The sequence below is a fragment of the Macaca mulatta genome, chromosome 19, assembly GCF_049350105.2.
Source record: "Macaca mulatta isolate MMU2019108-1 chromosome 19, T2T-MMU8v2.0, whole genome shotgun sequence".
In the NCBI taxonomy this organism is placed as follows: Eukaryota; Metazoa; Chordata; class Mammalia; order Primates; family Cercopithecidae; genus Macaca; species Macaca mulatta.
In genome coordinates this window covers 21,940,853-21,965,911 of record NC_133424.1, presented here as the reverse complement: position 1 = coordinate 21,965,911, position 25,059 = coordinate 21,940,853, and the positions used below count along the sequence as shown (strand labels likewise).

The following is a 25,059-nucleotide window of genomic DNA, read 5'->3' as shown; positions in this document are numbered from 1 at the left end:
AAATGGTGTTTGGCTTTCTTTGGTTTAAAAACTAATAAAAATAGGTGCTAAAGGAAATTTCTCAGTAGAAAGGCACCAAGGACTGTAAAGTCCACTGCTGATGTCCTCACCTTAAAACAAAAGGTCAATTTCTTAAAAATTATATACTTGGTTTATCTTCCACTTTCCTTTCCCTCAAAACTAAAAGTCTTTTAGCACATGTATCACCCCTAGAATTTCCAGTAAACCAGCACCAGCCTGAAGATCACATTCTCATCAAAGGGTGAAAAGAAGGGAAACTCGAGCCATTCTGGGAAGGACTCTACCTTGTGCTGCTAACCACAGAGACTGCTGTTCATTCAGTGGAAAAGGAATGGACTCATCACATCCAAGTCAAGAAAGCGCCACCCCCTCCAGAGTCGTGGGTCATAGTCCCAGGGAAAACCCTACCAAACTAAAGCTAAGAAAAATTTAACTCTTCAATCTATTCTATTACTCTTTCTTCTTTCCTCGGTCAATTGCTGCCCATCTAGTTATTAATGTAACCAAGTCAATTTCACCTCAAACTATTGCATTTAATGCTTGCCTTGTTATACCCTGTGGGGACTTGCCAAGTCAAAGACAGCTCTCTACTTCAGAAAAGTACCTCTGTTCCTCCTGACTCTCCTCAGACTGGACATTAGTAAATTAGGACCATTTAATCCGGGGAGATTTCAATAAAGACCCTAGTGTCAACCAGGAGTCTTTCCCCCAATGTAGAGCTTTTATGCTGTAGTTGGTCCAACGTTCTGCAGACCACTAAAAAGCAAGAATAAACTGCCCCAACTGGTTTTTGTAATTTCCTAAAACCATATATTCATTTTACTAACGAATTATAGAAGTTAAATACTTAAAACAAACTTTGGCAATTAAGACAGGATACCAAGATGCAAATGCCTGGTTGGAATGGATCAAATATTCCATCCACATGTTAAACAAAAGCAATTGTTATGCTTGTGCATGTGGCAGGCCAGAGGCCCAGATTGTCCCCTTTCCACTAACGTGGTTGTCCAGTCGACCAGGTGTGGGCAGAATGGTAGCTCTTTTTCAGGATTCTACAGCCTGGAGTGATAAGTCGTGCCAAGCCCTCTCTGCTATATCCTGAATCCGGCACCCTGCAGGTCAGCTCCCAAGGGCCATCCAGCTTCCGTCTCCCAATACTAAGTTCATTTCGTGTCTCTCACAACAGGGAGGAAACTTAACATTCCTTGGAGACCTGAAGGGATGCAGCGAGCTTAAGAATTTTCAAGAGCTTATCAAACAGTCAGCCCTTGTTCATCCCCAAGCAGATGTGTGGTGGTATTGTGCTGGACCTTTACTGGGCACTGTGCCAAATAACTGGATTGGCACTTGTGCTTTAGTGCAATTGACTATCCCTTTCATCCTGGCAGTTCATCAACCAGAGGGAGGAAAAATAAAACATCGTAAAGCAAGAGAAGCCCCCTATGGGTCTTTTGACTCTCACGTCTATTTAGATGCAATTGGAGTCCCATGGGGACTACCAGATCAATTGAAAGCCCAAAATCAAATAGCTGCAGGATTTGAGTCAATATTTTGGTAGGTGACAGTTAATAAAAATGTAAATTAAATAAACTACATCTATTACAACCAACAGCAATGAGATTTTCATGAGCTAAAAGAAAAACTGAGGCCGGGCATGGTGGCTCACACCTGTAATCCCAGCACTTTGGGAGGCCAAGGCGGGTGGATCACGAGGTCAGGAGATCGAGACCATCCTGGCTAACACGGTGAAACCCCATCTCTACTAAAAATACAAAAAATTAGCTGGGCGTGGTGGTGGACACCTGTAGTCCCAGCTACTAGGGAGGCTGAGGCAGGAGAATGGCGTGAACTGGGGAGGCAGAGCTTAGAGTGAGCTGAGATTGTGCCACTGCACTCCAGCCTGGGTGACAGAGCAAGACTCCATCTCAAAAAAAAAAAAGAAAAGAAAAACTCATGTCGGCCCCAGCCCTGGGGCTACCTGACCTGAGAAAACCTTTTATACTATATGTGTCAGAGAGAGGGAAAAAAAAAAATGACGGTTAGAGTTTTAACCCAGACTGTGTGGCCCAGGCTGAGGCCGGTGGCCTATCTCTCTAAACAACTAGGTGGGGTTTCTAAGTGTTGACCCCCATGTTTGAGGGCCTTGGCAGCAACAGCCCTGCTAGCACAAGAAGTGGATAAGCTAACTCTTAGGCAAAACCTAAACATAAAGGCCCCCATGTTGTGATAACTTTAATAAATACAGACATGATTGACTAATGAATACTAGACTAACTAGATACCAGAGCTTGCTCTGTGAAAATCCCCACATAACCACTGAAGTTTGCAACACCCTAAACCCCACCACCTTGCTCCGAGTATCAGAGAGCCCAGTTGAACATAACTGTGTAGAGGTGTTGGACTCAATTTATTCTAGCAGGCCCGACCTCCAAGACCATCCTTGAACATCAGTGGAATGGGAGCTGTAGTGGGCAGGAGCAGCTTCGCCAACCCCTGCAAAGTGACTCTGGAGAAGACGACAAGCCCTGCTCCAGTCACACCCGGAAGCAGACTGGTCCACACATGGCTGAAGCATGAGGAAACTCATTGCATGTCTCATTTTCCTTAAAATTTGGACTTGTACACTAAGGACTTCAACTGACCTTCTTCAGACTAAGGACTATTTCCAGTATATACATCAAGTCTCTGAGGTAGGACAAAAGGTTGCTACAGTCCTATTATTTTATGGTTATTATAAGTGTACCAGGACTCTAAAAGGAACTTGTTTGTGTAATGCTATTCTAAACAAAGTATATAGCCCAGGAATTGACCAGCCTGATGTGTGCTATAACCCATCTTTTTTTCTACTGCCCATAAAAACAGGTGAACTTCTAGGCTTTCCAGTCTATGCTTCCTGAGAAAGGAGAAACATAGCTATAGGCAACTGGAAAGATGACGAGTGGCCACCTGAAAAAATCATACAGTACTATGGGCCTTCCACTTAGGCACAAGATGGCTCGTGGGGATACCGAGCCCCCGTTTATATGCTCAACCAAATCATATGGTTACAAGCTGTCTTAGAAATAATCACTAATAAAACCGGCAGAGCCTTGACTATTCTGGCCTGGCAAGAAACTCAGATGAGAAATGCTATCTATCAAAATGGATTAGCTGTCAACTACTTGCTAGCAGCTGAAGGAGGGGTCTGTGGAAAATTTAACCTAACCAATTGCTGTTTGCACATAAATGATCAAGGGCAAGTAGTTGAAGACATAATTAAAGATATGACAAAACTGGCACATGTGCCCGTGCAAGTGTGGCATGGATTTTATCCCGGGGCCATGTTTGGAAAATGGTTTCCAGCACTAAGAGGATTTAAAACTCTTATAATAAAAATTATAATAGTAATATGAAACTGCTTACTACTCCCTTGTTTGCTACCTGTACTCCTTCAAGTAATAAAAAGTTTCATTGCTACCTTAGTTCACCAAAATGCTGCAGCACAAGCATACTATATAAATCACTACTGATCTGAATGGCAAAAAGACATGGGTAGTGAGGATGAAAGTGAGAACTCCCACTAATGAGTGAGGTTCTCAAAGCGGGGGAATAAGGGAGGAGACAACCCCTTATATTGTCTTATGCCCAATTTCTACCTCCAAAGAAAGAAGTAAAAACTAAAAGGCAGAAATGAAATTCACAGACAGATAGCCCGGCACCATGCCCTGGTCCTGGTAGTTAAAGATCGACCCCTGACCTAACCAGTTATGTTCTCTATGGATTCCAGACATTGTATGGAAAAGCACTGTGAAAATCCCTGTCCTGTTCTGTTGTTCTGATTACCGGTGCATGCAGCTCCCAGTCATGTACCTCCGACTTGCTCAGTGGATCACGACCCTCTCACACAGACCCCCTTAGAGTTGTAAGCCCTTAAAAGGGACAGGAATTATTCACTCAGGGAGCTCAGTTTTTGGAGACATGAGTCTGCTGATGCTCCCAGCTGAATAAAGCCATTTCCTTCCACAACTCAATGTCTGAGTGGTTCTTGTCTGCGGCTCGTCCTGCTACACCACTGAACTCCAGCTGCCCCATTGCACTACAGCCTGGGAAACAGAGCGAGACTCCATTTCAAAAACAAACAAACAAACAAACAAAAAGAAAACAAAAAGGAATGGCAGGTAGTGGGGGCTGGGAATGGATAAGCAAGAATTATGTTGCCCAAATTTGCTCATCTTAGAAAGGCTCCTCACCCATTCTGTATTAAGTGGCTATTCCCAGAGAAAGTATGCCCTGACTGTGCTGCATCTCAGTCTGATTTTTCTTTTTTTTTAATTACTGGATTAGGATTTAAGGGGTTATTTCACTTTCAATTTGAAAATGAAAATGGCCAAATGTCCTCTGCAAGTGTCCTGATTTGATTTAGTAGTTTAGACCCTGGAGGTAGCAGTGAGAAAATACTTGAGCCAAATTAGAACAATTTGTTCTCAGCTGGAGGATATATAGGAATTCCTTAATAATATCTAACAGTTTTCTCAGTACTCATTACATTTAACAATGATAGCTTGGAGGACAGAAAGGAGAAACAGATGACACAAATTTAGAACTTCAATTTTGTTATAAGTCTTTTTTGTTTTGTTTTTGGAGACAAGGTCTCACTCTGGTACCCAGGCTGGAGAACAGTGGCACAATCATAAATCATATTTTGGTTGTAAGTTTTTTCTAAAATATTTTTGTCTGGGTGTGGTGGCTTACATCTGTAATCTAAATACTTTGGGAGGCCATGGTGGAATGATCGCTTAAGCCCAGGCGTTGAAGATCAGCCTGGGCAACGTAGTGAAACTCAGTTTCTACAAAAAATTCTGAAAATTGATCTGATGTGGTGTTGCATGTTTGAGAGGCTCAGGCGGAAGAATCACTTAAGTTTAAGAGGTTGAGGCTGCAGTAAACCATGATTCAGTCACTGCACTGAATCATGTATAGACATATACACACACATATATATATGTATATATAAAAATGATATGTATGTAAAAGAAGAACTCAAGCACAGAAGAAAAATGAAAGGCCATTGTAGGGGATGTGAAGAAAGGTAAGCTACCTCATGCTGTTCGTGTTTGATAATAACCATCGTGAGATGGTGCTGCTGGATGTAGTGCTGGAAAGGGGGCAGTTCCTTTGTCCTAGGGGATGAGGAGCTGACCAGATCCCTCCTGACTGCCCCCCAGGACAAGTGGGGGCTGGTGTTGCACTAAATGATGCCTCCCAAAAAAATATATGTACATTGGCTCAATGAATATACAATGCAGAGGCCTAAATGAAGACACGTGAATGGTGTATGTGGACATCAGCTTGCAGCTGGGAAACAGGTAGCTCTCAGGCCCCTCATTCTTCCCAGGAAGTGTGGAATGTGTGCACGCCTGTGAGTGTGTAGGTCTGTCCTGCTTAACTTGTACACAACTCCAGGTCAGTTCTGAGTGAATGACGTGCCCACGGGATTTCTCATGTCATTCTTATGTTCAACATTATGGCTGCTGCTTTCGTTGCCACTACCCCCAGGCCCAACCTAGCTTAAAGTCCAGGCTTTAGGTCAAAAAGATGGAGGGCTTTCTGTGTTCTGGGATGGGAAGTCAGAGATCTGTGTAGAGCTGGCTGGGGGTCGGGGTACACATTAGTTTTGTGGCAGGATGAGAGCTGCAGTGGTTTTATTTATTTATTTATTTTTTGTTTTGTTGAGATGGAGTCTCACTCTGTCACCCAGGCTGGAGTGCAACCCCGTGATCTCCACTCACTGCAACCTCCGCCTCCCGGGTTTAAGCAATTCTCCTGCCTCAGCCTCCCATGTAGCTGGGATTACAGGCATCTGCTACCACACCCGGGTAATTTTGGTATTTTTAGTAGAAATGGGGTTTCGCCATGTTGGGCAGGATGATCTGGATCTCTTGACCTCATGATCCGCCCGCTTGGGCCTCCCAAAGTGCTGGGATTACAGTTGTGAGCCACCATGCCCAGCTTTTTTTGTTTCGTTTTGTTTTGAGACGGAGTTTCACTCTTCTTGCCCAGGCTGGAGTGCAGTGGTGCATTCTTGACTCACTGCAACCTCTGCCTTCCTATTTCAAGCGATTTTCCTGCCTCAGTCTTCCGAGTAGCTGAGATTACAGGCTCCCGCCACCACGCCTGGATAATTTTTGTATTTTTAGTAGTGACGGGGTTTCACCATGTTGGCCAGGCTGGTCTCGAACTCCTGACCGCGTGATCCGCCTGCCTCGGCCTCCCAAAGTACTGGGATTACAGCCGTGAGCCACTGCACCCGTCCTTCTTCTTCTTCTTCTTCTTTTTTGAAATGGAGTTTCACTCTTGTTTTCCAAGCTGGATTGCGATGGCGCACTCTGGGCTCACCGCTACCTCCGCCTCCTGGGTTCAAGCTGGGGTCCTGCCTCAGCCTCCCTATTACAGGTGCGCGCCACCATGCCCGGCTGATTTTTTTTGTATTTTAGTAGAGAGGGGGTTTCACCATTTTGCCAAGGCTGCTCTCGAACTCCTGAGCTCAGGCAATCTGCCTATCTCGGCCTCCCTAAGTGCTAGGATTACAGGCGTGAGCCACCGCGCCCGGCTTACAGTGAGCTTCTGTAGATGATAAAAAATGCCAATCAGTCCCCCGGGGCCCGCCCGGCCGAGTGGTCTTTCCAGCCCACCCAAGGCGGCGGGCTGCGCTACTCAAGCCTTAGTGTTCCCGGACGCTGTGCTGGGCCGGCCCTTCTCCCTCCCGCCCTGCCCCAAGCCCTGCGCGCCCGGCCGCTGGCCTTGTCTCCACGGCCGCACTGCCCTTGCCACCTAGCTCTGCGCCTGCGCCGCGCGTCTCCACCTTGAAGTTTGTTTTTGTTTTTTTGAGACAGAGTCTTGCTCTGTAGCTGAGGCTGGAGTGCAATGGCGCGATCTCGCTCACTGCTACCTCTGCCTCCCGGGTCCCGGTTCTAGCGCTTCTCCTGTCTCAGCCTCCCGAGTAGCTGAGATTACAAGCGCATGCCACCACACCCAGCTAATTTTTGACATTTTTGGTAGAGACGGGGTTTCACCATGTCGGTCAGGCTGGTCTGGAACTCCTGACCTTGTGATCCACCCGTCTCGGCCTCCCAAAGTGCTGGGATTACAGGCATGAGCCACGGCGCCCCGCCTACCTTGAAGTTTTGAGTGACACCCAAGGATAGCCACCAGTGTCTTGGCCATGGAAGCCTCCTGCATCCTTCCCGCCCCCAGTTTGATTTGCAGCCTCATGGCTGTATTGTCCTAAAGACGCTTTTCTCTGGCCTTGTCCAGTGAATACGGTTCACACAGTTAAAACTGCTTTTTGAGAATGGAGAATAGATTATATTTAGTTACCACTGTGCCTCTTTGTCACCTGAGAGATCCATTTATTCTTAAGTGTATTCGTGCTTTCAGACATCTCTGGACAACTCAAATGACAAGAGGCTGTTGTTTTATAAAGGAAACAAACTCTTTAGATGTGAAATCCTTTTCTTCTTCTCCTTCGTGAAAGATTCCTTTCCTTCCTTCCTTCCTTCCTTCCTTCCTTCCTTCCTTCCTTCCTTCCTTCCTTCCTTCCTCCCTCCCTCCCTCCCTCCCTCCCTCTCTTTCTCTCTTTCTTTCTTTCTTCTTTCTTTCCTTCTTTCTTTCTTTCTTTCTTTCTTTCTTTCTTTCTTTCTTTCTTTCTTTCTTTTCTTTCTTTCCTTTCTCTCTCTCTCTTTTCTTTCTCTCTCTCTTTCTTTCTTTCTTTTCTTCTTTTTTGTTTTTTTACATGGAGTTTCGCTTTTGCTGCCCAGGCTGGAGTGTAATGGGGCGATCTCTGCTCACCGCAGCCTCTGCCTCCTGGGTTCCAGCGATGCTCCTGCCTCAGCCTTCCGCATAGGTGGGCTGCCACTGCACTCCAGCCTGCGCAACGAGCGAGACTCTGTCTCAAAAAAAAAAAAAAAAAAAAGGTAAATAGTGGTACTTGAGCAGTTTCACGTGAGAATTAAGTTGTGGTTTCAATGTGGATGGGCAGTTGTTCAAGATGGAGAACCAAGTCTCATTGAGCAGCAGGAGCCACACTCACCTTTCCTCACATCCCACACCGTGGTCCTTCACTTTTCTTCTGTGCTTGAATTTATTTATTTATTTTTATCATTTTTATTTTTTTAATTTTTTTGAGACGGAGTCTCGCTCTGTCGCCCAGGCTGGAGGGCAGTGGTGCAATCTCGGCTCACTGCAAGCTCCGCCTCCCGGGTTTACGCCATTCTCCTGCCTCAGCCTCCAGAGTAGCTAGGACCACAGGCATCTGCCACCACGCCCGGCTAGTTTTTTGTATTTTTAGTAGAAACGGGGTTTCACCGTGTTAGCCAGCATGGTCTCGATTTCCTGACCTCGTGATCCACCCGCCTCAGCCTTCCAAAGTGCTGGGATTACAGGCAGGAGCCACTGCACCTGGCCGAATTTTTTTTTAATATACATACTATTTTTATTATATATATGTGTGTGTGCATATGTGTGTGGGTATGAGTGTGTGTGTATACACACCCATACAGTTCGCACTCTGTCACCCAGGCTGGAATGCAGTGGCTAAATTATAGGTCACTGCAGCTTCAACTGCTTAGGCTCAAGTGATTCTTCCACCTCAGCTTCTTGAATAGCTGGGACTACAGGCATGCATGCAACAGCACACTCGGCTAATTTTTTTTTTGGAAACAGAGTCTTGCTCTGTCACCTAGGTTGGAATGCAGTGGCCCGATCTCGGCTCACTGCAACCTCCGCCTCCTGGGTTCAAGCAATCCTCCTGCCTCAGCCTCCCGAGTAGCTGGAACTACAGGCACCCGCCACCACGCCCGTCTAATTTGTTGTATTTTTAGTAGAGACGGGGTTTCACCATATTGGCCAGGCTGGTCTCGAACTCCTGAACTTGTGATATGCCCACCTTGGTCTCCCAAAGTACTGGGATTACAGTCATGAACCACCGCGCCCGGCCCCTGTTAATTTTCACAATGTTTTGTAGAGACTGAGTCTCACTGTGTTGCCCAGACAGATCTTCAACTCCTGGGTTTAAGCAAGCATTCTACCATGACCTCTGAAAGTGTTTGCATTACAGGCATGAGCCACTACACCCAGACAAAAATATTTTACAAAAAGCTGTTACAGGCCTGGTGCGGTGGCTCACGCCTGTAATCCCAGCACATTGGGAGGCCAAGGCGGACGGATCACCTGAGGTCAGGAATTGGAGACCAGCTTGGCCAACATGGTGAAATCCGCCTCTACCAAAAATACAAAAAATTAGCCGCTCGTGGTTGCATGTGCCTGTAATCCCAGTTACTTGGGAGCTGAGGCAAGAGTGTCACTTGAACCAGGGAGGCAGAGGTTGCAGTGAGCCGAGATCGCGCCATTGCACCCCAGCCTGGGCATCAAGAGTGAAACTTCACCTCAAAAAATAAATATAAAATAAATTGGCCGGAGGCGGTTGCTCACTCCTGTATTCCCAGCACTTTGGGAGGCCGAGGTGGGTGAATCACGAGGTCAGGAGTTCGAGACCAGCCTGGTTAATATGGTAAAACCCCGTCTCTACTAAAAATACAAAAATTAGCCAGGCGTGGTGGCTCGCGCCTGTAATCCCAGCTACTCGGGAGGCTGGGGGAGGAGAATCACTTGAGCCCGGGAGGCAGAAGTTGCAGTGACCTGAGATTGTGCCATTGCACTCCAGCCTGGGCGGCAGAGTGAAACTCTTTCTCAAAAATAAATAAATAAATAAATAAATAAATAAATAAAAATTTAAAAAACGATTACAACCAAAACATGATTTGTGATTGTGCCACTGTTCTCCAGCCTGGGCGCCAAAGTGAGACCTTATCTCCAAAACCAAAACAAAACAAATAAACTTATAACAAAAGTGAACTTCTAAGGTTGCGTCATCCGTTGCCCCTCTCTGCCCTCCTAGCTATCACTATTAAATATAATGGGTATTGAGAAAACTGTTAGATATTATTAAGGAATTCCTATATATTTTCCAGTTAAGTGTTCTGATGTAGCTCAAGTATTTTCTTACCCCTACCTCCAGGGTCTAAACTAGCAAATCACCTCAGGACACCTACAGAGGACAATTGGCGATTTTCCAATAGAAAGTGAAATAACCCCGTTAATGAGCACAGTCAGGGCACAATCACCCTAAAAATAGTCACTTCACACAGATTGGTTTAGATGTTTTTCTAAAATGAGCAAATTTAGGCAACGTAATTCATGTTTATCTATCCCCAGCTCCCCTGCTTCCCCATTCCTAATGGTCATCCCAAGATGTGTACAGCAGTATGGTACAGCATGGTGAGAAAGGACCTCAGGGATGGCATGAGGGTCTTTCCTGCATTATCAAAACGATTAAAAAGTTGTTAAAAGGGTATCAAAATGTTCTGTTTCTTACCCTTAAGTAGCTACTAACATGCATTATACAAGCTGACCCAGGTAAGGAAAAGAGAAAGTGCATTTCAAGGCTCAGCTCACTTGTTAATTAGGTGTAATTCCCTGGGCACGTGACCCCGCCCACTTGAGCCTATTTCCCCGTGCATAAAATGCGCTAATGCCGGGGAGGGTGGGTCCTGGAGGGACCTGGTGGGTCCCGGAGCTTTATCCAATCAGTGGCGCTGGCGTGGGAACCACCCAATCAGACGCGCAGTTAGAGAGGGCCGTGGTTTCCAGCTTTTGGCTGGGCCTTTGTCTCCCGCTCCCGCCAGAGTTTGGGATCCGTCTCTGCTTTTCCGCGTCCTCCGCCTCGGGAACCCCCGGTGACTTTGTCGCAGCCTCCGTTACCCTGTGATCTGCAGGTCCTGGGAGACGCACAGCTAAGATGCCCGGACATCCTGGAGGCTGGGAAATGGTGAGTGCGCGGGGTTGGGCATCCCGAGAGGGGAGAGCGGGCTGTGAAACTGGCGGGACCGGCCCCCTCACAGTCCGCTCCTTGAGTCCTGGTCGCTGGCGCAGCTCCGCCCCAGGCCCCTCTGGCCGCAAGATGGCGCCTGGACCTGCAGCCCAGACTCCCGCGTCCTGCCCCGTTCCTGCACGGTACCCTGTCTGGATCTCTTTGGTCAAGTCTGCACCTGCAGCCCCGAGTATTTCCCAGATTGTTCAGGGATGCCGGACGGGTCATCGGGGCAGAATCCCGACTCGGTGTCTGCGCAGGAGGGGCTGCGGCCCTGGAGTCTTCAGTTTCTGTTTCTTTTTTTTTGGAGAGGGAATCTTGCTCTGTCGCCCAGGCTGGAGTGTAGTGGCGTGATCTCGGCTCTCTGCAACCTCCGCCTCCGGATTCAAGCGATTCTCCTGTCTCATCCTTACGAGTAGCTGGGATTACAGGTGCGCACCACCAGGCCCGGCTAATTTTTATTTTTTTATTTTTATTTTTTATTTTTATTTTTACTTTTCCTAGACATGGGGTTTCACCATGTTCGCCAGGCTGATCTCGAACTCCAGACCTCAGGTGATCCGCCCGCCTCGGCCTCCCAAAAGTCCTGGGATTACAGGCGTGAGCCACTGCGCCCGGCCTCTTACGAACATTTCTGAATCTCGCACTGGGAGGCTTTCAAAAGTTGGACAATTGACTCTCATATGTGGGCCTGGTCCATAGGTGGGTTGGTTACTCTCAGACCAAGATTCAGTACACATGTGAGGCTGTGACTGCACTGAAAGGCACAGTCTGCAGACAGAATTGTGGCTCTCTTGCAATACTTCTGTCAACCATTGAGATTGTGACTCATGTACTTAGACCCAACATACAGGAGGTGTTGACTTTCATACCTGGAACCTGGACATGTGTGGAATTTCTCAACACATTCCTGGACTTTCCTGCAGGTAAGATTATATGCATCTACTAAGCACCTTAGTGATTTGACTCGGTGCCTTGGCCCAGCCCACAGATGGAGATTGTCACATATCGCTTGACTTTGCACCTTGAAGATGTGACTTTTTTCCAGCTTTGTTGATGCCCACAGGTGGCATTGTGACACATAGCTGGGCCTTTCACTGAGATGATGGGAGTCTTTTTTCTTGCCTTGGCACTGCCCACAGGGTGCATTGTGACATATTGGTAAGCCCTGCACTCAGGTTATGTGACTCTCCTTTTTTCCCTAGTCCCTGAATATTTTGGATGTTAGGACATGTTACTAGGTCTAACACCTATAAAATAGGAAGCTCCTGCCCAGGCCCTTTCTTTTTCCTTTTTTTTTTTTTTTTTTTTTCGTTTGAGACAGAGTCTCGCCCTGTTGCCCAGGCTGGAGTGCAGTGCTGCGATCTCAGCTCACTGCAACTTCTGCCTCCCAGGTTCAAACGATTCTCCTGCCTCAGCCTCCTGAGGTACTGGGATTACAGGTGCCTGCCACCACACCCAGCTAATTTATGTATTTTTAGTGGAAACGGGGTTTTGCCATGTTGGCCAGGCTGGTCTGAACTCCTGACCTCGTGATCCGCCTGCCTCGGCCTCCCAAAGTGCTGGGATTACAGGTGTGAGCCAATGTGCCTGGCCCTGCCCAGGCTCTTTCTATAGAGGGCCTTGTGACATATCTCTGTATCAGTCACCTAGGAAAGTGACTCTCCATTTTTGCTTGCCTTCTGCCTACAGGAAAAATTGTGACTTATCACTAGGCTCAGGTACCAGGTAATGTGTCTCTCCTGCCTGGGCGTGGACCACAGAGAGCATTGTTATCCATTGCTGGGCTCAGCACCCAGGTGATGTGACTCTGCTGCCTGTGTCCTGCTTTCAGGAGAAGGTTGTAACATATTCCTGGCTAAATATTCAGGTGATGTGACACTCCTTTCTGGTCTCTGCCCTCAGAAAAGACTGTGACATATTCCTGGCCCAAAACCCAGGTGATGAGACTCTTCTCTCTCCCTATTCACAGGTGGAATTGTGAAATATAGCTTGGCCCAGTTCACAGGTGCAATTAATGACTCTTCTACCTTCAACCCGCCAATAGGAGAGATGCTGCCTCTTATAGCTAGACTTATGGTTATGAGTATTATCCTGGGTCTCTTTCTTGTACAAAGGTCATAGAGAATTTTTTTTTTTTTTTTTAAAGGACTTTCGTTCATGTTTCCCGGGCTGGAGTGTAGTGGTACAATCTCGGCTCACTGCAACCTCCGCCTCCTGGGTAATTTTTGTATTTTTAGTAGAGATAGGATTTTGCCATGTTGGCCAGGCTGCTCTTGAACTCCTGACCTTAAGTGATCCACCCACCTTGGCCTCCCAAAGTGTTGGGATTACAGGCGTGAGCTACCATGCCCAGCCGAGAATTACCACGTTTTTTTTTTTTTTGAGACAGGGTTTCGCCCTTGTTGCCCAGGCTGGAGTGCAATGGTGAGATCTTGGCTCACTGCAACCTCTGCCTCCTTGGTTCAAGCGATTCTCCTGCCTCAGTCTCTCGAGTAGCTGGGATTACAGGCATGTGCCACCATGCCCAGCTAATTTTGTATTCTGAGTAGAGACGGGGTTTGTCAGTGTTGGTCAGGCTGGTCTAGAACTCCCGACCTCAGGTGATCCGCCCGCCTCAGCCTCCCAAAGTGCTGGGGTTACAGGCGTGAGCCACCGTGCCCAACCTAATTACCACTGTTTTGAATAGTATATAAGTCTCTCGTGGTACAGAGAGTGTTCAGTAAACAGGTGAGACTGTGTTTCTTCTTTGCCCACCCTACCAATCGTTAGAATTGTCACCCTCGGCCGGGCACGGTGGCTCACGCCTGTAATCCTAGCACTTTGGGAGGCCGAGGCGGGCGGATCACAAGGTCAGGAGATTGAGACCATCCTGGCTAACACTGTGAAACCCCGTCTCTACTAAAAATACAAAAAATTAGCCGGGCGCAGTAGTGGGCGCCTGTAGTCGCAGCTACTCAGGAGGCTGAGGCAGGAGAATGGCGTGAACCTGGGAGGCGAAGCTCGCAGTGAGCCGAGATCGCGCCACTGCACTCCAGCCTGGGGGACACAGCGAGACTCCGTCTCAAAAAAAAAAAAAAAAAAAAAAGAATTGTCACCCTCACACAGTGACGGAACCCACTGGTGAGGTCCTGAATCTCATGCATGGACATAGTCCACAGTTAAAATTGTGGCTGTTATATGTGAACGTTATGCAAGAGTTTGAATAATGACTCATTTCTACATCTAGTTCATAGGCAGGTGAGAATTTTTCTATCTGAACCAATGAGAAGTCTACCTTCCTGAGGACATGTTGATTGTCATACCTGGGCTGAGGGCCAGAGCTAACACAGTTCACAAAAGAGTTGGAGGCTCTTATGCACAGGTTCAGTTCATTGGTGAAATTGTAACTAGCGTACTTAGACCCAACATAATTTGGTGACTCTCATACCTAGAACTGGGACCCGTACGGGATTAATTCATTACTGGACCTTCCTACAGGTCGGATTGTGACATACGCCTTTGTCCAGCACCTGAGTGATTTCAGTTTCCTGTCTGGTCCCAGCCCAAAGGTGTGATTGTAATATATCACTGGTCCCAGCACCTAGGTGATATGACTCTCCTCTTTTTATGGGACCCCACACATTTTGGGTGTTGTAAAAATATTACTGGATCCTGCACCCATGTTATGTGACTCTCCCACCTGTGCCCTACGTGTTGTGCCATATTATGGCACAATATGTCACACTAGAAATTGTTACATATGGCTGGGCACGGTGGCTCACGCCTGTAATCCCAGCACTCTGGGAGGCTGAGGCTGTCGGATCACTTGAGGTCAGGAGTTCAGGAGCAGTCTGGCCAACATGGTGAAACCCCGTCTCTACTAAAAAAAATACGAAAATTAGCCGCACATGGTGGTGCATGCCTGTAATCCCAGCTACTCGGGAGGCTGAGGCAGGAGAATCGCTTGAATCCAGGAGGCAATGGTTGCATTGAGCTGACATCGCGCCACTGCACTCCAGCCTGGGCAATAGAGCAATACTCTTTCTCGAAGAAAGTAAAAAAGAAAAAAGAAATTGTTACATATAAGGCTGGGCACAGTGGCCTAGTGCCTGTAATGCCAGAACTTTGGAAGGCTGAGAGTGGGTGCATCACGTGAGGTCAGGAGTTCAAGACCAGTCTAATCAATATGGTGAAATGCTGTCTCTACTAAAAATACAAAAATCAGCCGGGCATGGTGGTGTGCGCCTGTAGTCCCAGTGACTTGGGAGGCTGAGACAGGAGAATTGCTTGAATCTGGGACATGGAGGTTGCAGAGCCGAGATGCGCCACTACACTCCAGCCTGGGCAAGAGAGTGAGACTCCCTGTCAATAAATAAATAAATAAATAAGTAAATAAATAGTTACATGTTGTTGGTTCAACACCCAGGGGATGTAACACTTTTTCTCTGGACCCTGCCTACTTTTTCTCTGGAGCTTTGTGACATAACTCAATGATGCCCATCACCATGGTAATGTTACTTTTTTTTTTTTTTTTTTCTGGAGACAGTCTCGCTCTGTTGCACAGGCTGGAGTGCAATGGTGTGATCTTGGCTCACTGCAACCTCCGCCACCCAAGTTCAAGCGATTCTTCTGCGTCAGCCTCTTGAGTAGCTGGGACTACAGGCATGTTCCACCATGCCCAGGTAATTTTTGCATTTTTAGTAGAGATGGGGTTTCAGCATGTTAGCCAGGCTGTTCTCGAATTCCTGGCCTCAAGTGATCCACCCTCCTCGGCCTCCCAAAGTGTTGGGATTATAGGCGTGAGCCACTGCGCCCAGCCAGTAATGTTACTTTCTTCTGCCTGGTCTCTGCTCACAGAGACCTAGCATCAAGGTGATGTGACTCATCTTTTTCTTAGGCCCTGCATATTTGTGTATTGTGACATACTGCTCAGCTGAACACCTAAAGGATGGGAGTCTCCTACCTGGGCCCTTCCTACAGGGAGCATTGTGACATGTCCCTGCATTCATCACCTAGAGGATGTGACTCTCCTCTTCTGCCTGCACCGTGCCTACAGGGAAAATTGAGGCATATTGCTGTGGCCAGCGACAGATGATGTGTTTTTTTCTGTGTGGGTCTTTATTACAGAAATGATGGTTGACATATCGCTGGGCCCAGCATCCCGGTGATGTGACAGTCTTCTTCTGTGTGGTCCCTGCTTACAGGAACATTGTAGCTTATTGCTATGCCCAGCACCTAGCTGATGAGATTCTCCCCTGGTTTTAAGTTTTGCCTGTAGCGGACAATGTGAAATATTGCTAGGCTCTGCACTGACATGTGAGTCTTCTGCCTATGATTTGGCCACCTGGGCCATTGTGACATATCGCTGGGTCCAACAGCCGAGTGATACTACTTTTATGCCTGGACCCTGCCTATGGGTGGCATTTCCAGATGTCTTTGCACCAGTCACACAAGTGATTTGACTCTTGTCTTACCTGGTCTCTGCTCACAGGAAGTTTTGTGACATTTTGCAGCACATAGCTGATTTTATTTATTTTTTTTCTTAGTTTTTCCTCCAGGGAAGATTGTAAAATATTGGTGAACCCAGCACCAAAGTGATGTTACTGTATTTTTTTCTTGGCCCTGCTCACATAAGACATTGTGACATGTTGCTGGGTTTTACACCTAAGTGATGTGAGTTTCCTGCCTGTACCATGCTTACAGAAAACATTTTAACATATCTGTAAGCTCATCAACTATTTTATGTGACTCTCCTCTTTTATCTGGGCTTTGTCCATAGGTCAGATTGTAATATATCTTTGAGCCTGGGTTGTGCTAACAGAAAAGAGAGTGACTTATTGCTTGGCCCAGCACACAGGTGATGTGATTCTTTTGCTTGGTCCCTGTTCACGTGGTCATTGTGACATAACTCTGGGCCAGTCACCTAAATAATAGATCTCTTCTTTTTATTTCTGAATCTGTCCACAATAGGAAATGTGAGATATCGCTTGGCCCAGCACCCATGTGATGTGACTCTCCTCTCATGCCTAGGCCCTGCCCACTGTAGTGATTGTGCTGCCAGCTCCTGCGTTATATCACTCTTGTCTTCTTCCTGAGCCTTGCAAACAGGTAGCACTAGGAAATATCCCTGGGCCTTTCACCTAGGTGATGTGACTTTTCTGCCTGGGCTGTCCTTTCCGGGTATTGTGACATGTTGCTGGATAAAGCATTTAGGTGATGTGACTTCTCTACTGCTTGGACTCTGAACAAAAAAAAGATTTAGATTTATCACTGGGCCCAGCACCTACATGATGGGACTCTTCTCTTGTCTGGGCCCTGCAAATTATTATTATCATTATTATTATTATTATTATTTTTGAGATGGAGTTTTGCTCTTGTTGTCCAGGCTGGAGTGCAATGGCACAATCTCGGCTCATCGCAACCTCTGCCTCCTGGGTTCAAGCGACTTTCCTGCCTCAGCCTCTCAAGTAGCTGGGATTATAGGCATGTGCCACCACACCTGGCTAATTTTGTATTTTTAGTAGAGACAGGGTTTCTCCATGTGGGGCAGGCTGGTCACAAACTCCCAACCTTAGGTGATCTGCCCACCTCGGCCTCCCAAAGTGCTGAGATTCCAGGCATGAGCCACCTCACCTGGCCCCTGCATACATTTTGTATTGTGACATAAAGCTGGGTCTATCACCCAGGAGTTTCATACAAAAGATTATGACATATCTTTTCATTCATCACCTAGGTGATGTGACTCTTCAGCCTGTGCCCTGCCAAAAGAGGATTGTGATGTATCATTGGACTCAGCATCTAGATGATGTAACTCTCATCTTTTGCCTGGACCTTGCATATTTTGGGTATTGTTACACATTACTGGGTCTGACATTAGGGGATGGGAGGCCCCTGCCTGGGCCTGCCCACAGGGGTCCTTGTGACATATTTTGACATCTATCAATTATAATATGTGACTTTTCTCACCTACATGCACCATGCCCCGCCAAAACATTGTAACATATCACTGGGATCAGCAACCAGATAATGTGTGTCATCTCTCAGGGTGTTGCTCATAGAGAGCACTGTGACATATTGTTGGGCCCTGCAGCCAGGCGATGTAACTTGCTGCCTGTGCCCATCTTTTTTTTTTTTTTTTTTTGAGATGGAGTTTCACTCTTGTTGCTGCAATGGCGCAGTCTTGGCTCACCGCAACTTCCGCCTCCCAGGTTCAAGCGATTCTCCTGCCTCAGCCTCCCTAGTAGCTGGGATTACAGGCATGTGCCACCATGCCCGGCTAATTTTGTATTTTTTTTAGTAGAAACGGGGTTTCTCCATGTTGGTCAGGCTGGTCTTGAACTCCCGACCTCAGGTGATCTGCCCGCCTCGGCCTCCCAAAGTGCTGGAATTACAGGCACGAGCCACCACGCCCGGCCTGCCTGTGCCCATCTTTTTTTTTTCTTTTTTTTTTTCTTCTTTTTTTTTCTTCCTTTTTGTGGAGAATGGGGTCTCGCTATATTGTCCAGGCAGGTCTCTAACTCCTGGGCTCAAGCTATCCTCCCACCTCTGAGAGCTGGGATTACAGGCGTGAGTCACCGCGCCTGGCGCCTGTGCCCATCTTATAGGAAGAGATGTTAAGGCATCCCTGGCCAACCACCTAGGTGATGTGACTCTCCTGTCTCGTCCTTGCCCTCAAAAAAGATTGTGACATATCTCTAGACCAGCCCCAGGTGATGTGACTCTCCTGCTCACTCCCTGCCCATAGGTGTAATTGTAATATTGTAACATATATATATATATTTGTAATTTTTTTTTTTTTAAATTGAGAGAGAATCTCGCTCTATTGCCCAGACTGGAGTGCAGTGGCGGGATCTTGGCTCACTGCAAGCTCCGCCTGCCGGGTTCACGCCATTCTCCTGCCTCAGCCTCCTGAGTAACTGAGACTACAGGCGCCCGCCACCATGCCCGGCTAGTTTTTTGTATTTTTTTTTTTTTTTTTTTGTTGAGACAGAGTCTCGCTTTGTCGCCCAGACTGGAGTGCAGTGGCCGGATCTCAGCTCACTGCAAGCTCCGCCTCCCGGGTTCACACCATTCTCCTGCCTCAGCCTCCCGAGTAGCTGGGACTACAGACGCCCGCCACCTCGCCCGGCTAGGTTTTTGTATTTTTTAGTAGAGACGGGGTTTCACCGTGTTAGCCAGGATGGTCTCGATCTCCTGACCTTGTGATCCGCCCGTCTCGGCCTCCCAAAGTGCTGGGATTACAGGCTTGAGCCACCGCGCCCGGCCAGTTTTTTGTATTTTTAGTAGAGATGGGGTTTCATCGTGTTAGCCAGGATGGTTTCTATCTCCTGACCTCGTGATCTGCCTGCATTGGTCTCCCAAAGTGCTGGGATTATAGGCGTGAGCCACAGCGCCCAGCCCTTGTCACATATATTTTGCCCCAGCTTACGAATTACTATGATGATTCTCGTATCTTGAATGAGGCAATAAAAGAGGTACACCTTGCCTAGCTAGGCTTGGGAAAACAAACATGATTCTAAGTTTTCTTTTTTTGCAAAGGTCATAGAGAATTACCACTCTCTCAAATATTATAAAAAAGCTCTCAGGTGGCACAGAGAGTGTCATCACAAACCAGAAACACAGATGAGATTGTATTTTGTGTATCTTTTTTTTTTTTTTTTTTTTTTTTTTTGAGACGGGGTCTCCCTTGGTCACCCAGGATAGAGTACAGTGGCACGATCTCAGCTCACGGCAACCTCCACCTCCCAGGTTCAAGTGATTCTCCTGCCTCAGCCTCCTGAGCAGCTGGGATTACCAGCGTGCACCAGCACGCCCAGCTAATTTTTGTATTTTTAGTAGAGATGAGGTTTTACCATGTTGGTCAGGCTGGTCTCGAACTGCTGACCTCATGATCCGCCTGCTGCAGCCTCCCAAAATGCTGGGATTACAGGCGTGAGCCACCATGCCCAGCCTGAGATTGTGTTTCTTAAATGAATACCCTGCCAATCATTATACTTGTAACCTCAGTACAGACAAAGCTTACTGATGAGGTCCTAAATCTCACATGCAGATGCAGTCCACAGTTGGAATTATCACTGTGATATGCAAACATCGCCAGAGTAGGAATGATGACTCATTTCTCAACATAGCCCACAGGCAGGTGAGGACTCTCCTATATGGATCATCCAATTGGAGAGATGTTGACTCTCATACCTGGGCATAGGGCCACAGGTACGATCATGGGCTTATACGATCACAAAGATCTCAGAGTGGATTCGACTCTCCTGCATATCGCATAAAGCCCTCGGGTAATACATTGAGTGCCCTTACATGGCCCAGCACACAGGTGACATTGTGACACTCATATATATAACCAGCCAACAGTAAATATTGTCATCCCTTAATATAATCTACTTCTGAAGTTCTGAATGTCACACCTGGAGGCAGTGGAAAATTGCAAAATTGACTCTTATAGGTGAATCTGGTCCACAGGTGGATTGGTGACTCTCAGGTCAAGATTCAGCACACCTGTGAGGCTATGTTTTTTCTTGTTGTTGTTTTGTTTTTTTGTTCTTTTTTTTAGGCCTGGTTTCACTCTTGTTTCCCAGGCTGGAGTGCAATGGCAGGATCTTGGCTTACTCCACCTCCCACGTTGAAGTGATTCTCCTGCCTCAGCCTCCCGAGTAGCTGGGATTATAGGTGCCCCTCACCACATCCGGCTAATTTTTGTATTTTGAGTAGAGATGAGATTTCGACATGTTGGCCAGGCTGGTCTCTACTCCTGACCTCAGGTGATCCACCTGCCTCGGCCTTCCAAAGTGCTCAGATTACAGGTGTGAGGCACCATACCTGGCCGAGGCTATTATTTTACTGAGGAGACACGGTCTGCAGAATAGATTGAGGCTGTTATGCATGAATTCATATACATTGAGATGGTGACTTGTGTACTTAGACCCAGTATTCAAATGGTATTCACTCATACCTAGAATGAAGACATGTGAAGAATTATTTATCTTATTTCTGGGTCTTTCTGCAGGTGTGATTGTGACACATACCTCTGCTCAGAATGCGAGCAATATGACTCTCCTGCCTGGTCCCAGCGCACAGATGGGATTGTGACATATTGCTGGACCCAGCATGTAGATCACATGACCCTATGCTCTTGCTTTGGTGCTGCCACAGAGGGCATTGTGACATATCACTGGTCCGTGCACCCAGGTAATATGTTTCTCCTTTTGTGCCATGCCCAAATGGGCTATTGTAACATATTACTGGGTCTAACACCCAGATGATACGAATCTCTTACCTAGACCCTGGATTCAGGGGACATTTTGCCATATTTCTGTATCCATCTATTTGATGTTACTCTCCACTTTTACATGGACTTTTCCCTAGGAGACATTGTAATATGTCTGTGCCAAGCACCTACATGATGTCACTCTTCTCTCCTGCCTGGGCCCTGACCACAGAAGAGGGGGTGACGTATCATTAGGCCCTGACCACAGGTTATGTGATTTTTCTGCCTGGTCCTTGTCCAGAGAGGACATTGTGACATTTATATGACTCTCCTTTTGTCTCTGAGACTTGCCCACATTAGGGATGTGAATTTTGTTCCTTGCCTCAGTCCTGCCCACTGGGGTGATTGTGACATATAACTAGGCTCAATTCCTAGGTTATGTGACTCGTCTTTATGAGCCTTACCCACATAGGGCATTTTGACATGTCTCTGGAGCCCTCTCTTAGATGAGGTGACTCTGCTGCATGGGCCCCTTTTTTTCAGAAAATATTGTGCCATATTTTTTGACCTAGTAACAAGGTGATGTGACCGTCGTCTACTGCTTGGTTTCTGCCCAAGGCGGGATTGTGATTTTTTTTTTTTTTTTTTTTTTTTGAGAAGGAGTCTCGCTCTGTTGCCAGGCTGGAGTGCAGTGGCACGATCTCAGCTCACTGCAACCTCTGCTTCCTGGGTTCAAGTGATTCTCCAGCCTCAGCCTCCCAAGTAGCTGGGACTACAGGCACATGCCACCATACCCAGCTAATTTTTGTATTTTTAGTAGAGACGGGGTTTCACCATGTTGTCCAGAATGGTCTCGTTCTCTTGACCTGGTGATCCACCAGCCTCAGCCACCCAAAGTGCTGGGATTACAGGTGTGAGCCACTGCTCCTGGCCAGGGATTGTGATTTATCACTGGGCCCAGCACCTTGGTAATGTCACTCTCCTTTCCTACTACAGGTTTCAGGTAGAAAAGGAGAGTCACATCACTTAGGTGATAAACAGAAAGATATGTCATAATTCTCTTACTGGCAGGGCCCATACAGGAGAGTCACATCACCTAGGCATTGGACCCCACCATATTTCAGTATACACAATTGTTTCACCTAGGTGTTGGTGGATTATGTGTTGTATATATTAAAATATGGCTAGTCCAACACTTAGGTGATGTGACTCTCTCGCATGAGTCCTGCTAATAGAGGAATTATGACATATCTTTTAGTTTATCACCTAAGTGATGTAACTCTTCTTTTTTACATGAACCCTGTAAAAGGGGAGGATTGTGACATATCACTGGACTCTACATCTAGGTGATATTACTCTCCTCTTTAACCTGGGCCCCTTGTATTGTGAGTATTATGACATATCACTGGGTCAAACCAAATGGGGAAAAAGCTCTTGCTGGGCCCCTGTCTATCGGAAGCACCTTGTGACATATCTGTGCATCCATTACTTTGGAGGTGTGACTCTCCTCTTCCATCTGTACCATGCCCACAGAAAGATTGTGTTGCATCTCTGGGTTCAGCAACCAGGTGCTGTGTTTCTTATGCCCAGGCCTTGCCTGCAGAGAGAATTATGACGTAGCTAGGCCCAGTATCCAAGTAACATGACTTTGTTGTCTGTGCCTTGCTTTCGAGAAGGAATTGTAACATAACCCTGGACAGGCAACCAGGTGATATGACTCTCCTGCCTGGTCCTTGTCCTGAAAAATTGTGACGTATTTCCAACTCAGCATGCAGGTGATGTTACTCTCCCGTTTGCTTTCTACTCACAGGTTAGATTGTGACATACACTAGCCCAGTTCACAGTTGCGATGATGATACTCATACCACAAACCAGTCAATAGCAGAGATACTGGTGCTGGTAGCTAGACTTAGAGAAATGGGTGAAGTCCTGAGTTTTCTCTAGGTAAGAACAAAGGATTACCGTTCCTTCACATTTTGTATAAAGTCTTTGGACAGTACAGAGAGTGTTATCATAGGGCCAAGCACACAGGTGAGACTGTTTCTGAAATGTACAACCTACCAAATGTTAGCATCGTCACCCTCACACATGGACAGAGCCCACTGGAGAGATCCTGAATTTCACACGTGAATGGAGTCCACAGTAAAAATTGTGACTGTCATGTAATCATGTGACAACAGTTAAGCTGGTGCTTCATTTCTAAACCCAACTCATCGGAAGGTGAGAACTCTTCTCTAGACCCAGCTGATTGGAGAGAGGTTGACTCTAATGCATGAGCCTAGGTCCACAGGTATCATTATGAGTTTGTATTAGAAAAAAAGTCTCAGAGCAGATTGTGACTATCATGGATATTGTATAAAGCCCTCAGGTGGTACAGAGAGTTCTGTAACAGGGCCTAGCACGCAGGTGACATTGTGACACTCATGTGCACACCCAGCCAACAGTAAAAATGAACAACTTTCCACATGAACACAGCTCACTGTTGAAGTTCTGAATCTCACACCTGGAGGTGGTTGGAAAATTGACTCAAATGTGGATTGGGTTCACACGTGAGCTGGTGACTCTCAATCCAAGATCCAGCATATCTGTGAGGCTGTGACTCCACTAAGGGACACGGTCCACAGCAAAGACTGAGGCTCTCATGCATGTATCTAGTCCACCATTGAGATTGTGACTCCTGTACTTGGACTCAACATACAAAATGTGTTGACTCTAATACTTAGAAATGGGATGTGTGGGATTGTTCATTCGCACATTTTTTTTGCGACTGTGATTGTGACATATACCTTTGCCGAGCACCTGCGTGATTTGACTCTCCTGCCTGGTACCTAGTGCACAGATCGGATTGTGACACATTGCTGAATCCAACACCTAGGTGGTGTGACTGTACTTTTGCCTCAGCACTGCCCACAGGGGGGCAGTGTGACACATCATTGAACTCCACACCCTGGTTATGTGACTCCTGCCTGTGCCCTGCCTTCTTGGGCCATTGTGACATTGCTATATGCAACATCCAGGTGATGTAACTTTCCTTGCTGGGTCCTGCTTGCAGGAAGCATTATAATCTAGCTGTGCACCCATCACCCAGGTAATGCAACTCTCTTTCTACTAGGTTGCTGCTCACAGAAAGAATTATTCCCTATCACTGGGCCCAGCATCTAGCTGTTGTGATGCTTCTTTTTCTACCTACATTCTGCTCACAATGTAGATTTTGACATACTGCTGGGCTAAGTACAAAACCGTGTTACATTTTTCCTCAGCACTTTCCTCATCAGGCATTGTGACATTGTTTGGCCCAAAACTAAGGTAATGTGAGCCTCCTGCCCATAGTGGGCATGGTGACATATTTGTGAACCCATCATCTATGTAATGTGACTTTCTTACCTGGCTTTTCCCTATAGGAGAAGATTGTGACATATATTTGGGCCCAGAACCTAAATAATGTGTTCCTTCTTCCTTCCTGCTATGGCCATGCTCCCATAAAAGAGAGTGACTTATCGCTGGGATTAGCACACGGGCTATGTGATTCTTCTGCCTGGTTCCTCTCCACAGGGGTTACTTTGAATTATCTCTGGGCCCATTACTTAGATGATGTGACTCCTCTTCTTCTTGGGATGTGTTCACAGTTTGGATTGTAACATATCACTTAGTCCAGCACTTATGTGATGTGATTCTTTTTTTTTTTTTTGAGACGGAGTCTCGCTCTGTCGCCCAGGCTGGAGTGCAGTGGCCGGATCTCAGCTCACTGCAAGCTCCGCCTCCCAGGTTTACGCCATTCTCCTGCCTCAGCCTCCCGAGTAGCTGGGACTACAGGCGCCCGCCACCTCGCTCGGCTAGTTTTCTGTATTTTTTTGGTAGAGACAGGGTTTCACCAGGTTAGCCAGGATGGTCTCGGTCTCCTGACCAATGTGACTCTTTTCTCATACTTTGGCCT

The 25,059-nt window shown here is 46.9% G+C and overlaps 1 protein-coding gene and 1 long non-coding RNA gene across 14 annotated transcripts in view; one reads left to right on the top strand and one right to left on the bottom strand.

Annotated features, from left to right (window-relative positions):
- The first annotated feature begins 10,668 nt into the window (after window positions 1-10,668).
- The window catches only part of ZNF43 (zinc finger protein 43), a 41,601-nt gene continuing 27,210 nt past the window's right edge, over window positions 10,669-25,059 (top strand). For 3 of the 13 annotated variants that reach the window (XM_077978597.1, XM_077978604.1, XM_077978601.1), the window contains exon 1: window positions 10,703-10,885. Coding sequence is in view for 1 of the 13 variants with exons in the window: in XM_077978590.1 (XP_077834716.1) it covers window positions 10,856-10,885; window positions 15,456-15,591 (166 nt within the window). In the remaining 12 variants the exon portion in view is untranslated. The other 10 variants (XM_077978594.1, XM_077978596.1, XM_028840106.2 and 7 more) reach the window with 10 other exon arrangements.
- Window positions 11,221-23,404, bottom strand: LOC144336917 (uncharacterized). The gene is made up of 3 exons (XR_013409348.1): window positions 19,164-23,404; window positions 13,733-14,237; window positions 11,221-13,240 (listed from the first exon to the last, which is right to left on the bottom strand). It is a non-coding gene; the product is annotated as an uncharacterized LOC144336917 (long non-coding RNA).